Raw genomic sequence first — 12308 nt, 5'->3', positions numbered from 1 at the left:
GCTTTGTTCACTGTGGGTGATAATATGGTCATGATCAGTGCCATCTGGCTAGAAATGTCCATATGAACAAACAAGCACATTTAACAGATATCACATCCACATACTAGTTCATGTTGGAAAAAAATAGAATGCATCTTAATTTATTTGTCTGAAAAGTGTGCTTATTACGATATATCTCAAAAAAGTTAACTAATGAAAATGCAGATTTATTGTTCAGTACCATTTAACATGTTTTTACTCAGAAACTACTACAAAACTAATATGCAAGTTACATAAGCAGTTAAACAAAGGAAAGGCTTGTGTTCATTTACCTCTCTTTCATGCCACTTTGTGATTGGCTATTCAGCCTGACCTCTGGATGGTATTCAGCTGATGCTGTAAGAAAAAAATATATAATTACATGCTGAGAAAAGGAACACCAATTCTGCTCCCTTTCCACTTGGTTATACAGTAAGCTTGTCAAAATAAACATTTATACCATCTGGAATCATTTAAGAGGGTATAAAAGCACCCATTGTATTTGCTAGCTGATGACAGATTGTAGTATACAACCATAATTACAAATGATTAAAACAAACTGGACAAACAATGAGCAATACTACTGACTTTTGGAAAGAAAAGCATAAACCTGAATAACTGAACAGGCAGTGTGTATTATCTATACCAGTAATGATGATCTGCAGCTTTGTTTAGAGAAATTTATTCAAATGCTTCAGTTGATTGTAGAAAAAAAAATTATCTGTCCCAGTTGTTTGGTTTTGCACACTGTAACAGTTTCCTGTAACAGATGACGGTCTACAAACCTATGGCTTACTGCGATGTGAACACAGTTATTTGCAAAATAAAGAGAGATCTCTTTGATACTTTCTATTGACAAATCAGGCTGTAGTCCATGTAATTCGTGACAATGATATCGTACAATGTTCAGTACTCCAGCTACAACATCGCTGCCAGAAGAACAGGAAGAATACTGCATATGCCACACATTAGATAATTTTTCAACTCTTGTTCTCAGCATTCACAGATGGCATAACAAAGGAAACGACTTTTTAGACAGTAGCCTGCCAGCAGACAGCAAACCATGTTAAGAAAGAGAAATAAAGCAGAAGCAGCAATGCAATTTTGGACCTGGCCACACGCTCAGAGTTTTTGTCTGTGTTCAGTCCTCTTGTTTACATGAAAGGTTTTTTGTAACTACAAATTTAGCTTTTTAAACATACTGAACTACAAAAGTGATACAATAACATCTACGTGCAAATAGCAACAGATTTCAGATTTATGAAAAAAGTTTGGGGGGGATCCTGATAATTGTCATTATTGGTTGTTTGGATCAGCAATTTTAGTTAAAGATATCAAAGCAGACAAACACAGTGATACTTAAGAAGTGGAATGCAGTGTTTAGGATTTACAGAAAATGTGCAATAATTATTTCAACACAATCAGGCAAGTGAATCCAATAACAAGAAAAGGTTAAGGTGGCCAATTGCATGTTTTTCTCCTCTTTGCACATTATCTAAAGACTGGCAAAATGGGAGCCTCAAAACAAAACTCTCAAATGACCTAAAAACAAAGATTGTTCAACATCATAGTTTAGGGGAAGAATACAAAAAGCTATCTCAGAGATTTCAGCTGTCAGTTTCCACTGTGAGGAACATAGTGAGGAAATGGAAGATCACAAGCACAGTTCTAGTTAAGGCCTGAAGTGGCACACACGCATATGCACCCACAGACCAAAGACCTACATCATCATCTTGCTGCAGATGGCGTCACTGTGCATCGTTCAACTGTTCAGCACAATTTGCACAAGGAGAGGGTGTTGGGAGAGAAACAGTCAAATTCAGTCAAATTTGATGGTGGATCCATTATGATCTGTGGCTGTGTGATCAGTGCAGGTACTGGGAATCTTGTTAAAGTTGAAAGTCGCATGGATTCCAGTCAATATCAGCGAATTCTTGAGAACAATGTTTAAGAATTAGCGCCGGGGCTGGATACTTCAACAAGACAATGACCCTAAACACTGCTCAAAATCTACTAAAACATTCATGCAGAGGAACAAGCACAATGTTCTGGAATGATCATCTCAGCCCCCAGACCTGAATAAACCTGACTGAACTGGAGATATTTTGTACAGAGGGATGGTCCAAAATACCTTCAACCAGAAGCAAGGAAGGGTTTAGAGGCTGTTATCTACTAAATATTTATGTAATTTTAATATTGGGGTGCCTAAATTTATACACCTGTCTAATTTTGTTTGAAGAATTATTGCACATTTTCTGTAAATCTTATAAACTTCATTTGACTTTTCAAATATCACTGTGTTCGTCTGCTATATGATATATTTAACTGAAATCTACTGCTGCTGATCCGAACAACCAATGATTTATAAAGGAAAATCCTGAAAATGATCAGTGCCCAAACGTTTTCATACTACTCTATATATTTGTTCTATTACACCTATTTATTTCTCTATTTAGATTTTAAAACTATAATTTTTTGACTTGCATAGTACACTCATTAAATCATAGAGCGTAATTTGGGATAAAAAAATTTTTTGTCATCTTCCTGTTTTCTTCATGCAAGTGTTTTTGTCCATGTGTGGTTGGAAATGTTTTTTTAACTGTGGGAAAGAAATTGCGGTTTTTAAAAGTATCCAGATACATGTAAACAGTGGCCTCAGGCGTTCCAACATTTGTCATCTCCAGGATGAACGGCCTTTACTATAAAAGACTTCAAGAGTCAACAGTCTGAAAGAGTGGTGGGGTGGGCAGACAATGTGCCTTCAGGGTAACAAATGATTGGTAGTAATTTGTTCCACTTTTAAAAATCAAGATTATTTTTGTAGTGCTTTTAGCAAAAAAAAAAAAAAAAAACGTTAAAGCAGATTCACAAAGATCTGGGTCTGAGCCCTAAGTAAGTATGCTAGTGGAGACAGTGGCAACAAAAACTCTGTCAAAGGCAAAAGGATACCGTTATAGGAATCAAGACTCAAAAAAAGTTAACAAATCCTCCATTGGTTGACAATGAATAATGCAACAAGTAGCAGTAAAATGCATGGAAACAGAAATAACTAATTGAGGCACAGTAATAAAAAACTAATAATGAAATAGAAGTGTACAATAATCTCTCCCTAAAGCACTTATATAGCACATATATATGTATAAACTTTTATCAGGAATCACAAACTTGTGGTTAGATTTTTGATTGCTGTGTTAATTTGAAAATGTTTGTATGAATACTTCTGTATGAATCTTTTACCTTTTATGCTCTCAGATTCAGGTTTGGAATTTCCACCATTGATTTGGGAAGGAGTGGAAGATTTAATGTCCTTCTGTATAGGGACAGAAAGTGGAAATAGAATTAGAGGTAGAGTTCATGCTGACCTCATGAAGGGAAGTGGCTCTAAATCAGAACCATACCTTTTCTCCTGTGTCTGTTTTGCGTGTCCTTTTCATGATCTCTTCCAGGCGCTGGCAAGGGGGGAAGAAAAAAAAAATCAACCAAAGCACACAAAAGGACAACACTTATTTTAATACATACATATAACATAAAATCAGGAATCCACCCTCTTTATAAAATTGTGTTATCCTTGTAATGTATCATAGCAACCAGGGTTTATTGGTTTTGGTTTGAAAGTAAGCATAGCAGTGAATAACAAAACCACTCTCTCTGCTGAAGACTAGGTTTCGATTCCCTGGCCAGGGAAAACACACAACAATACACCATTAGATGTCTATGGGCAAGAGAGTTAATACATCAGTAGAAGAAGAACTGCAAAACAAGTCACCCTAAGGGACAGGCAGCAGGTGTGGTACAGTAATAAATCCAGCATCCATGACATGGTTGAGAGTGGAACCATGTGGAGGAAGGAAAATGAAAAACACACAGAAGGCTAAGGGCTGTTGACAATGAGTGACTCTGATAAAAAAAGATTTTGATGTGTTCTTTTGTGGGTGAACAGCACTGTAGTGGGCAGTATGGTCAAGTAGAGAGTGTTTTATTTTCATGTTCAGAGGGTATGGAAAGCAAGTGAGTGCCTCAGTGGGTGGCACACCGGAGTCATAGCCTTGCTCCTCCCGCTCACACCCAGCAATTAGCCGGTCTACCAGAGTTAAGTCTTAACTGTAGAAGGTTGTGTGTGTGTGTGTGTGTGTGTGTGTGTGTAAGCAAGAGAGAGACAGACCCAGTCAGGAGGAAGTATAAATGTGATAAATGTGTCACGACAGTAAAGTGCCATGTTTACACTGAGTGTGTTTGAAACATCTGTTGGTGGTTGAGGTCTAAAAGAGAAATGGCAAGGTCAGAGTGAAGGAAGGAAAAGAGGCGAATCTTGAAACGCATGAGTGGATCTCCCTCCTACCTTCTTCCTCTCCAGCCTCTCCTGCTCCTCCTTCTGGAAGTGCTTCTCCCTCTCCAGACGCTGTCGCTCTGCCTCCTCTCGGGCCTTTGCTTCAGCCTCCTCTTTCTGTAGCACAAACACACAGACATAACAGATGAAGAGGAATGAAGTTTTGTATGTATTGGTCTAAAATACACTGACCCATTATTACTGTTCAGTTTGACATAGACCTGCACAGTATATATTTTTTTAGCATTACCATTGGATTGTGGTTATGCACAAGTCATGTCGCAAGCCAAGTATGGCAAATTTAACTTAACATTACAACTATCTTTGCTACTTGATATAAAGGGAAAACCAGAAACCTGCAGTACATTTTTTTTTATTTTACAATATAATGCAGTGTCTGTTTTTTTAATATTGTGCAGCCCTAGTCATGATTCAAGTACATCAATTGTGTTAAGATAAATTTATAATTAGGTAGCTTACAGTCATAAGATTTCAACGATTTACAGCCCACCATATATAAATGGTACATTTAGAAAACAAGACATTTCTCACTACCCCAGTAATAGAAGGTAACAAATTCAAATATAGTACATACACATTTAGACTATAAATGTAAATGCTGTATATACTTTACAACATTTGATGCAATGAGTAAATTTATCTTTTAATTCTCTACATTATAAAGATTGCAAGGGAGGTGGTGGGGGACATAATAATGTCAGCATTGGATTGTATGTGTTATAGATAATATATTTTCTACCAGGCTGTGTCATAAGCACAACATATATTCCTGCAAAAGTAGGACAGGACAAATATAACATACTGAATATTTTATTTTTATATTTTAAGTTTTAGCTTACTGTACACTTAGGAAGGCCTGTGAGTTAATTCGTACATTTTAAAGTTTATTTAAAAGATATACACCTATATTTAATAGCTGCACAATATACTTTTCTCAAAACATTAACTGTCTGTGATGATCGACAGAATCACCTCCACAAATGCAAATTTGCAGTGTTTGGTACCAGTTCTAAGTGTGAGTAAATATTGAATGTTGAAGGATGCAGACTTTGTGCTAAAGTGTTCCATGACCACAAAGAAATTAGAATGCAGACAGTAAACAGACAACACAGACAACAACCATTTTACTCTGACAAATGACGCCATGTATAGTTTATAGACGATAAACTACTCATGGGTAGTGCGCCCCCAAGTGGTTAGAAATTCAGTCCTACTGCATGTATCTGTAAACTCCACCTCAATTACTGATGAAATGAAAAGAATTTCCCTCTGTTATGTACAATTGTATTGCTTAGATTGGTTGGCACAGCATTATTCAAAACAAAAAAGCCCCCAAAATTTTCTTTTCTAACCTGCCTACTTCCCAAGCTTGGTATAGCCACCTCAATATGGATTTTTTTATGTACTGAGAAGGGGGGCCAGTGGTTGCCTAAGAATGGACATATTTTTAAAGTGTGTTGTGTTTGATATATTAAATTACCTGGTATGTTAGCTTTTATGCATTTGATGTGTATAATAAATAAATAGTAGTAATAATAAACTATTTTATTTAACATTCTAAAAAGTTGTGTATCTAAATCTGGTTGTGCAGATTATTGCAATAAACACATTTGGTGGCATCAAGACAGACACACACAGACACACACAGACACACACAGACACACACAGACACACACAGACACACACAGACACACACAGACACACACAGACACAGTTTTTTTTTTCCACGTGCTGTCCCTGTGGCCCATAAGCTGAGACAGCACAGCTGCACTTTAACAGTAAAAATTGAAAAATGTGAACAGTCAGCATAAATTAGATCCCAGGTGACTTTATGTCTGCATATGATTTGTGCTGTGGGTTTGTTGTGTGAGTGACTGATGAAAACTTAAAAAACATTGTGTGCTGCTTCCCATCATTTCAGTCATCTCAATACTACTATACACCCTTGCAGTAATGAGTAAAAATGTCAGTGTATCAGTATAAAACACAAGCTCTTTTCTGATGATACAGCTGTTAACTGTGGTTTTCTAAATATTTTAGATGCTGAGAGATTAAATCTGCGCATGTGTTGTGAAACAAAAGCCAGTAAACTCTCTGCCATCACAGGCTAGACTGGATGCTTACACACATTCACTCCCCTCCAATAAATATTCTCCATGAGGCCCCTGTTTCTTCCAGGAGCCTCTATTTGAGTTAATCATACCTGTCTCTGGAGGCGCTCATTCTCCTCCTGTTCTGCTCTTGCTCTCTCTTGTGCTTCTTTCTCCTGCTGCAGACGCTGGGCTTCGTCTCTCAGCCTTTGCTGCTCTGCCATGAGCCGCGCCTCCTCCTCCCGGCGCTTCCGTTCCTCGGCCTCCCGCACTAACCGCTCCTCCCGCTCAAGCCTGTGGCACATGCACACAATTGTTTTGTTAAGAAAAGCCTATAATGATGGACTTTAATCAAGTCAATTTCTTTGTAAAATGCATTTAATTCATGTATTATTGGAAAATAATGAGTACTAGCCAGAAACTTACATACAAAACTGTGTCTTATATACTCTTGTAACAAATGTTTTAATAAGTGGTACTTTAAGTGAACAAACAGAATAAACCCATCAAAAACAGCTGCTAAACAGCAACGCATGTGCACAAATACTTTGAACAGCCAAAGAATGTAACTGCCACCAGTGGCTGGAAGTTTGCATACACCCATCATGGGCTTTTTGAGTTCTACTTTAATGATTAAGCTTTCCTGGTTTAGAACTAGTGTATAAACACATTCCTACAAATGTGAAGTTTTATAAAATTTTCTAAAATCAGCACAGGGTCAAATGTATACATACTGCAAACCTAATAATTGGTTTTCAATAGGGTTGAGACCAAAACTTTGGGAAGGCCATTTCAAAAGCTTTATGGTGCAGTTATTATTTGATCCCATGCTGATTTTGTAAGTGTATGGTACGTTTATTTAGAGAGAGAATATCAACAAAAATCCAGAAAAGAAACATTAAATAACAGTTATACAATGATTTGATTTGATTAGGTGAAATAAGTATTTGACCCCCTTCCAATCAGCAAGAATTTTGACCCCCACAGACCAGCATTTCTCTGCTAAGGGTAAAGGAAGACTTCAACACTCTTAAGGGCTCATAATTAACGTCACAGACCATGGATGGGTTTTCCAGCATGACAATGACCCAAAACATAAGGACACAAGGAAATGGGTTAAGATCCTAGAGTGCCCAAGCCAGTCTCTGGACCTTAATCTCAACAAAAATCTGTGGAGGGAGAAATTTTGAGTTGCCAAGCAACATCCTTAAAACATTTAGTATTTAGAGACTTCCTTCAAACAGAGGGGGGCCAAAATCCCCCAAAATGTGTGCAATGTGCCATGCTTAATAAATCCACCTAATCTGATTATAAGCCCTCAGGGGAATCCCAGGTTCCCTAACTTATTTTAATCCAATCTTTAATACACAGATCAAATTAATAACAACGTGACATTTTGGGCCATTGACTTTTAGTACAATCTAGTGCAAACTCATGTATTTTGTTTAAATATTAAAAAATGCATTGCAGAAAAACTACTGCAATGTATTTTTGTTTTCTAATTTTGTGCAGTCTTTTACTAAGTGAACATAAGTGTTGACTTAAGGAGTAGAATTTAAAAGCTACAGCAGCAACCTGCTTTAAAAATATCACTTAATATCATGAACATTATACTCACCAGCTTTATAACAACAAAAATAAAAAATATATTAAGCTTATGACCAAACAAACAATTATTTTTTTTCCGCAATATGAAACATTAAAAAAAAAAAAAAAAAGTTTAAACAAAGTTTCATACATAGCTATTTAGCACCCTGGGGCAAATAATTCCAACGTGCATTCCAACTAGAAAATTACACTCCTCATCACTTCCTTCTCTCACATCGCAAGTGGTCAATTGTATAGCGTTTTTATAATGCACATGGAGGATGGTGTCAAGTGTACATATTGCAGGCATAAGACACAATAAAGTATAATCTGTGAAATAGATTTAGGCACAGAGAATGCCCCACAGCTGCTGTGGCTAAAATAACATGGCTGGTCCGCAGTCACAAGTGAGGCAGGGCCACGACAGACTGGAACTCTCATTACGTTCCAGAAAAAGGTCTTTCCAGCTCATAAAGTCTGTCACGAAGAACGGAGATGGTTACTTTAAACTTCAACAGGTCCTCACCACAGGCAATCACATTGTACACATGGAGATGAATAACCTATTCTGCCTCATAGCAAAGGCTGCATGTGACATGTGAGCCTCTTGTGTATAAGTATGTTGTTAATTTCAGATGTGGGTGCAAGAGATGCCAAACCTCCAGCGTGCAATGAAACTGCTTGCATATGTTGGAAGATTATGAACAAAAGTCTATTTTTTTTGCTTGTGCTTGTTTGTTGACAGTAGGGCTTGGCAATGGTAAAACAAAATATATCACAGAATTTATTACCCCAAAATGCACCAGTGTCGGGGAGACAGAAGATGCAACCAAAATTGTAGAAATTTAGGTACTGTGCAGAACCAATTACACAAGGTCAGTTTTGCACTCTTTGAATCTCAGGCTTTTTGAGATACTGTCTAACAATAATCGTAAAAAAAAATCTATGCTACATAGAAACCCCAAATAAACCTATTTTAAAACAGTGCAGTTAGTTAATCAGTGTTTAGGTGAGCAGTATCTCTCCATCCATTACAAACACATGCTCATGAGAATTATCATGATTTTCAGGCTTAACATTGTGACTTTTTTGTCCAACTTTATAATAAGAGTCTCTATGAACTGTGTAGCTACACACAATCACTTAATAACTGCTACTACTGCTAATATACGCATTGTTACAGATTACTACAGGTGTTCAGGTCATGTAATTACACATGTATAAAGGTCAGCTAGACAAAAAGTTTTTCCCATTAACAAAAGTTTTTCCCATTAAATCTGACATGTTAGACATGTTAAACCTGCCCCATAACGTGTAGGTACACACACATACTCATGCGCATACTTTATCAGTAGTTACACTGTTATCACACAAGTTATTAATGAGTAACTGCACAGTAATTAGAGACATTTATTATTGGAGTTGGATGGGCTACAAACAGTAGGAGACCATGTTAGGTTACCACTTCCAACAGCCAAGAACAGAAAGCTGATGCTGCAGGAGGCTGCAAACTGTTCTCTTAAAGAACTTTCAGTATGTGTTGCATTACCCTCTATTAAAACCCTTTGATGTTAAGCTGACCTTTCTTTCTCCTCTTGCTCACGCTTTTCCTGCTCCTCCCTCTCCCTCTGCTCTCGGGCCTGCCGTCTCTTTTCGGCCAAAATACGTGCAGCCTCCTCTGGGTCACTGGTTCCAGCCATGGGCTTGGCAGGAGAGGGAGCTGGAGAAGTCAGCGGAATGCTGGAGTTGGCCAGAGATTTCTCAGTAACAGAGGAGGTGATGGCGGCCGTGACAGGTGCGTCCGTGGAGGGTGGTGTGTCAGGAACGGTTGTTAAAACAACTGACGGGATTGGAGAGGAGGCTAAAAAACAGAAAGATTATTTTTAACGAAATCCAAACGAAGAATGAGTGAGTGAAGAGAATGTGCATTGTGGAGAATATTTCAATAATCAACACTCAATATACAACACAGTTCAAAACAATATGTAACGCACTGTAGAATACTTCCCACTATTAAGGGTAGGATGTTCCTGAGGAAGTGTTGTGGTGCTGAATGCGAGCTGTGTGTGAATTTGTGAGGGCTGTGATTAGTGCGCATTGGCAGAGTAATAACTGCAGCTTGCGGTGGAAAAAATTAACAAGTAGGACTGCCTTTCGTGACTAATTAACATCCACACAATCTGCTCTTAATGTAGTTACTGATCATTCTAGCAAACACAAAGATACACACCACACATCACACGCCATTCATATTTCTAACCTTAATCGACTCCATGTGCCACACAGTATATATTAGTCATTAATCACAAAACCTAATGACAATTATGGCTAAATAAGACAGGAGACATATTACCTTTGGTGTTGTCAGGCCTGGCTGGTCTGTGGCTGTCTTGGGCTCGCTCTACAGCAGCAGGTGAATGGGTGCGTGTCTCCACTCGGGCAGGCGTCCGTGCCCTCTTGGGTCGAGGTTTAGGAGTGCTGGGGCTGACCAGGGCTGATGAAGGTCGGGGGGAGGAAGCCCTACCTTTGGGCGTGATGGGTGAGGCAGTCTTATTTTTGGGTGTGACTGGAGAGGCAGCCCGTCTTGACAAGGGACTGGGACTAGGACTGCGAACACAAGAGGGCATTTACAACAGGGAAAGACAACCCAGTTCACAAAAACACGAAGAAAAAACACATATCACAGTAAATAGTATTATTTAGTAGTAGTAACAAAAGTAGTGGTAGCAGTTGATTACCCCAGATTAAACTCAATGTAACAGTTTTAAGTCTAGTATTGTATCTAATACGGAAAAATACTAATTCTATTTCAGGTGAAAGGTTTCAATGAAACAAAACAAAGATAACCCTGTTAATACTGAGGTAGTTTATGCTGCAGAATAATACCCTATAGCAAATACTGTGTGTTGAAATAATTAAGGAAAAGGTTTAAATATTAAGCGAAATGTTAATAAATTGGTTAAGATTAAATTTAGTTGTAGATTAATTCATTTAAAAAAATGTCAGTTGCAGCCCTACTAGTATGTTTTAACACTATTAACAGTGTACAGTCTAGTAATGGTTCCTATGATCAGTCAGTAAATGTGTCACATGTGTTACCTGGATTCAGTTCTGGTTTTGATTGATGGCAAAGACTGTCTCTTTTTCAGCACCTTCTCTTTGGTGATGGCACTCTTTTCCTTTTCATTCTCACGCTCTTTGTCTTTTTTCTCTTTCTTATTTTTATCAATCTGTCCAGAAACAAGAAGGTAAACAACAAATATTATTGAATATTAAATGTAAAAAAAATATATTAACTATTTCCTACTGCTTATGATGCAAGACACTGCATATGTGAGTGACAGAAGACATACAGGTGTGGAGTCTCGTCTGCGGTTGCGCTGGGTGATGTCAGGGGTGCTGGCTGTGACTCTCCAGCGTTCAGAGCATCGGTGGGGCCGGTGGGAACACAACGTGAGTGGGCTCGCTGAGGCTGAACGAGGACACACTGGTGATTCTAGGAGGAGTACAAAGGCAGGCAAACACACACAAACACCTCAATTTATTCTCATTTTAAATCATACCCTGTTTTTAAACCATGAAAGTTTAGTAGATAATGTATCTACTAGTAGATACATACATTACATATTTGGAAGTTTTTCTTTGCTTAGTCATTTTATAACTGAACATGTTGAAAATAAACCCCTGACCACCGTACATAGTGTATATTTTCTAGAATGCATCTAATTCAGCATATTAAATTCTGCAACAAAACCATTTATTTTAAAGAAATTGATGGTTTTATATAAAGTCTTGCACATAGACCTGCACAATTACTCACGAGAGTCTTTGCTGTTGTTGAGCACACTGGCAGCACTGCGACTCCGTGCCAGGAAGGAAAGAGTGGGTGTCATCAGGCGGTCCACAATGCTACTTTCCCAAGGACTTAACTCCAACCGACGAGCTGCATGAGGGAAAATCAGCATTCAGCTAAAGTAGGAGCTTAGACTTAACATGGGTGCAACATTTCTGCCACGTTTTTCTTCTCCACATGCAGAGATTCATTCACAGCAAATTCAGGATATCAAAAACAGCATGTTGACAACCAACATCAATGACAAAGCTTTTGCAAAATTAAGCTTTTAATGTTTTTCCCCCAAAATAATTTGTGACCCAAAACATGTATGTAGACTCTCATGCTATGGCTTTGGAAGACTCACCATCCTAATTAGTGTATTAAGAGTCAGTGTACTATTTACCTTGTGTACTGACTCCTGGGATAGCAG

At 38.0% G+C, this 12308-nt stretch overlaps 1 protein-coding gene across 4 annotated transcripts in view; it reads right to left on the bottom strand.

Moving 5' to 3' along the window:
* map7d1a (MAP7 domain containing 1a) overlaps window positions 1–12308 on the bottom strand; it is a 44637-nt gene that overhangs the window by 3608 nt on the left and 28721 nt on the right. For all 4 annotated transcript variants that reach the window (XM_007249632.4, XM_007249635.4, XM_007249634.4 and 1 more), the window contains 10 exons: window positions 11864–11986; window positions 11397–11539; window positions 11143–11273; window positions 10397–10650; window positions 9625–9904; window positions 6570–6750; window positions 4358–4462; window positions 3417–3467; window positions 3256–3328; window positions 312–375 (listed from right to left, as the gene is read on the bottom strand). In XM_007249632.4, coding sequence (XP_007249694.2) covers window positions 312–375; window positions 3256–3328; window positions 3417–3467; window positions 4358–4462; window positions 6570–6750; window positions 9625–9904; window positions 10397–10650; window positions 11143–11273; window positions 11397–11539; window positions 11864–11986 — 1405 coding nt within the window. The remainder of the gene's footprint in view (window positions 1–311; window positions 376–3255; window positions 3329–3416; window positions 3468–4357; window positions 4463–6569; window positions 6751–9624; window positions 9905–10396; window positions 10651–11142; window positions 11274–11396; window positions 11540–11863; window positions 11987–12308) is intronic.

The sequence above is a fragment of the Astyanax mexicanus genome, chromosome 6 (assembly GCF_023375975.1).
Source record: "Astyanax mexicanus isolate ESR-SI-001 chromosome 6, AstMex3_surface, whole genome shotgun sequence".
NCBI lineage: Eukaryota > Metazoa > Chordata > Actinopteri > Characiformes > Acestrorhamphidae > Astyanax > Astyanax mexicanus.
The sequence above is the reverse complement of the archived record's forward strand: the minus strand, read 5'-3'. Positions and strand labels throughout refer to the sequence as shown.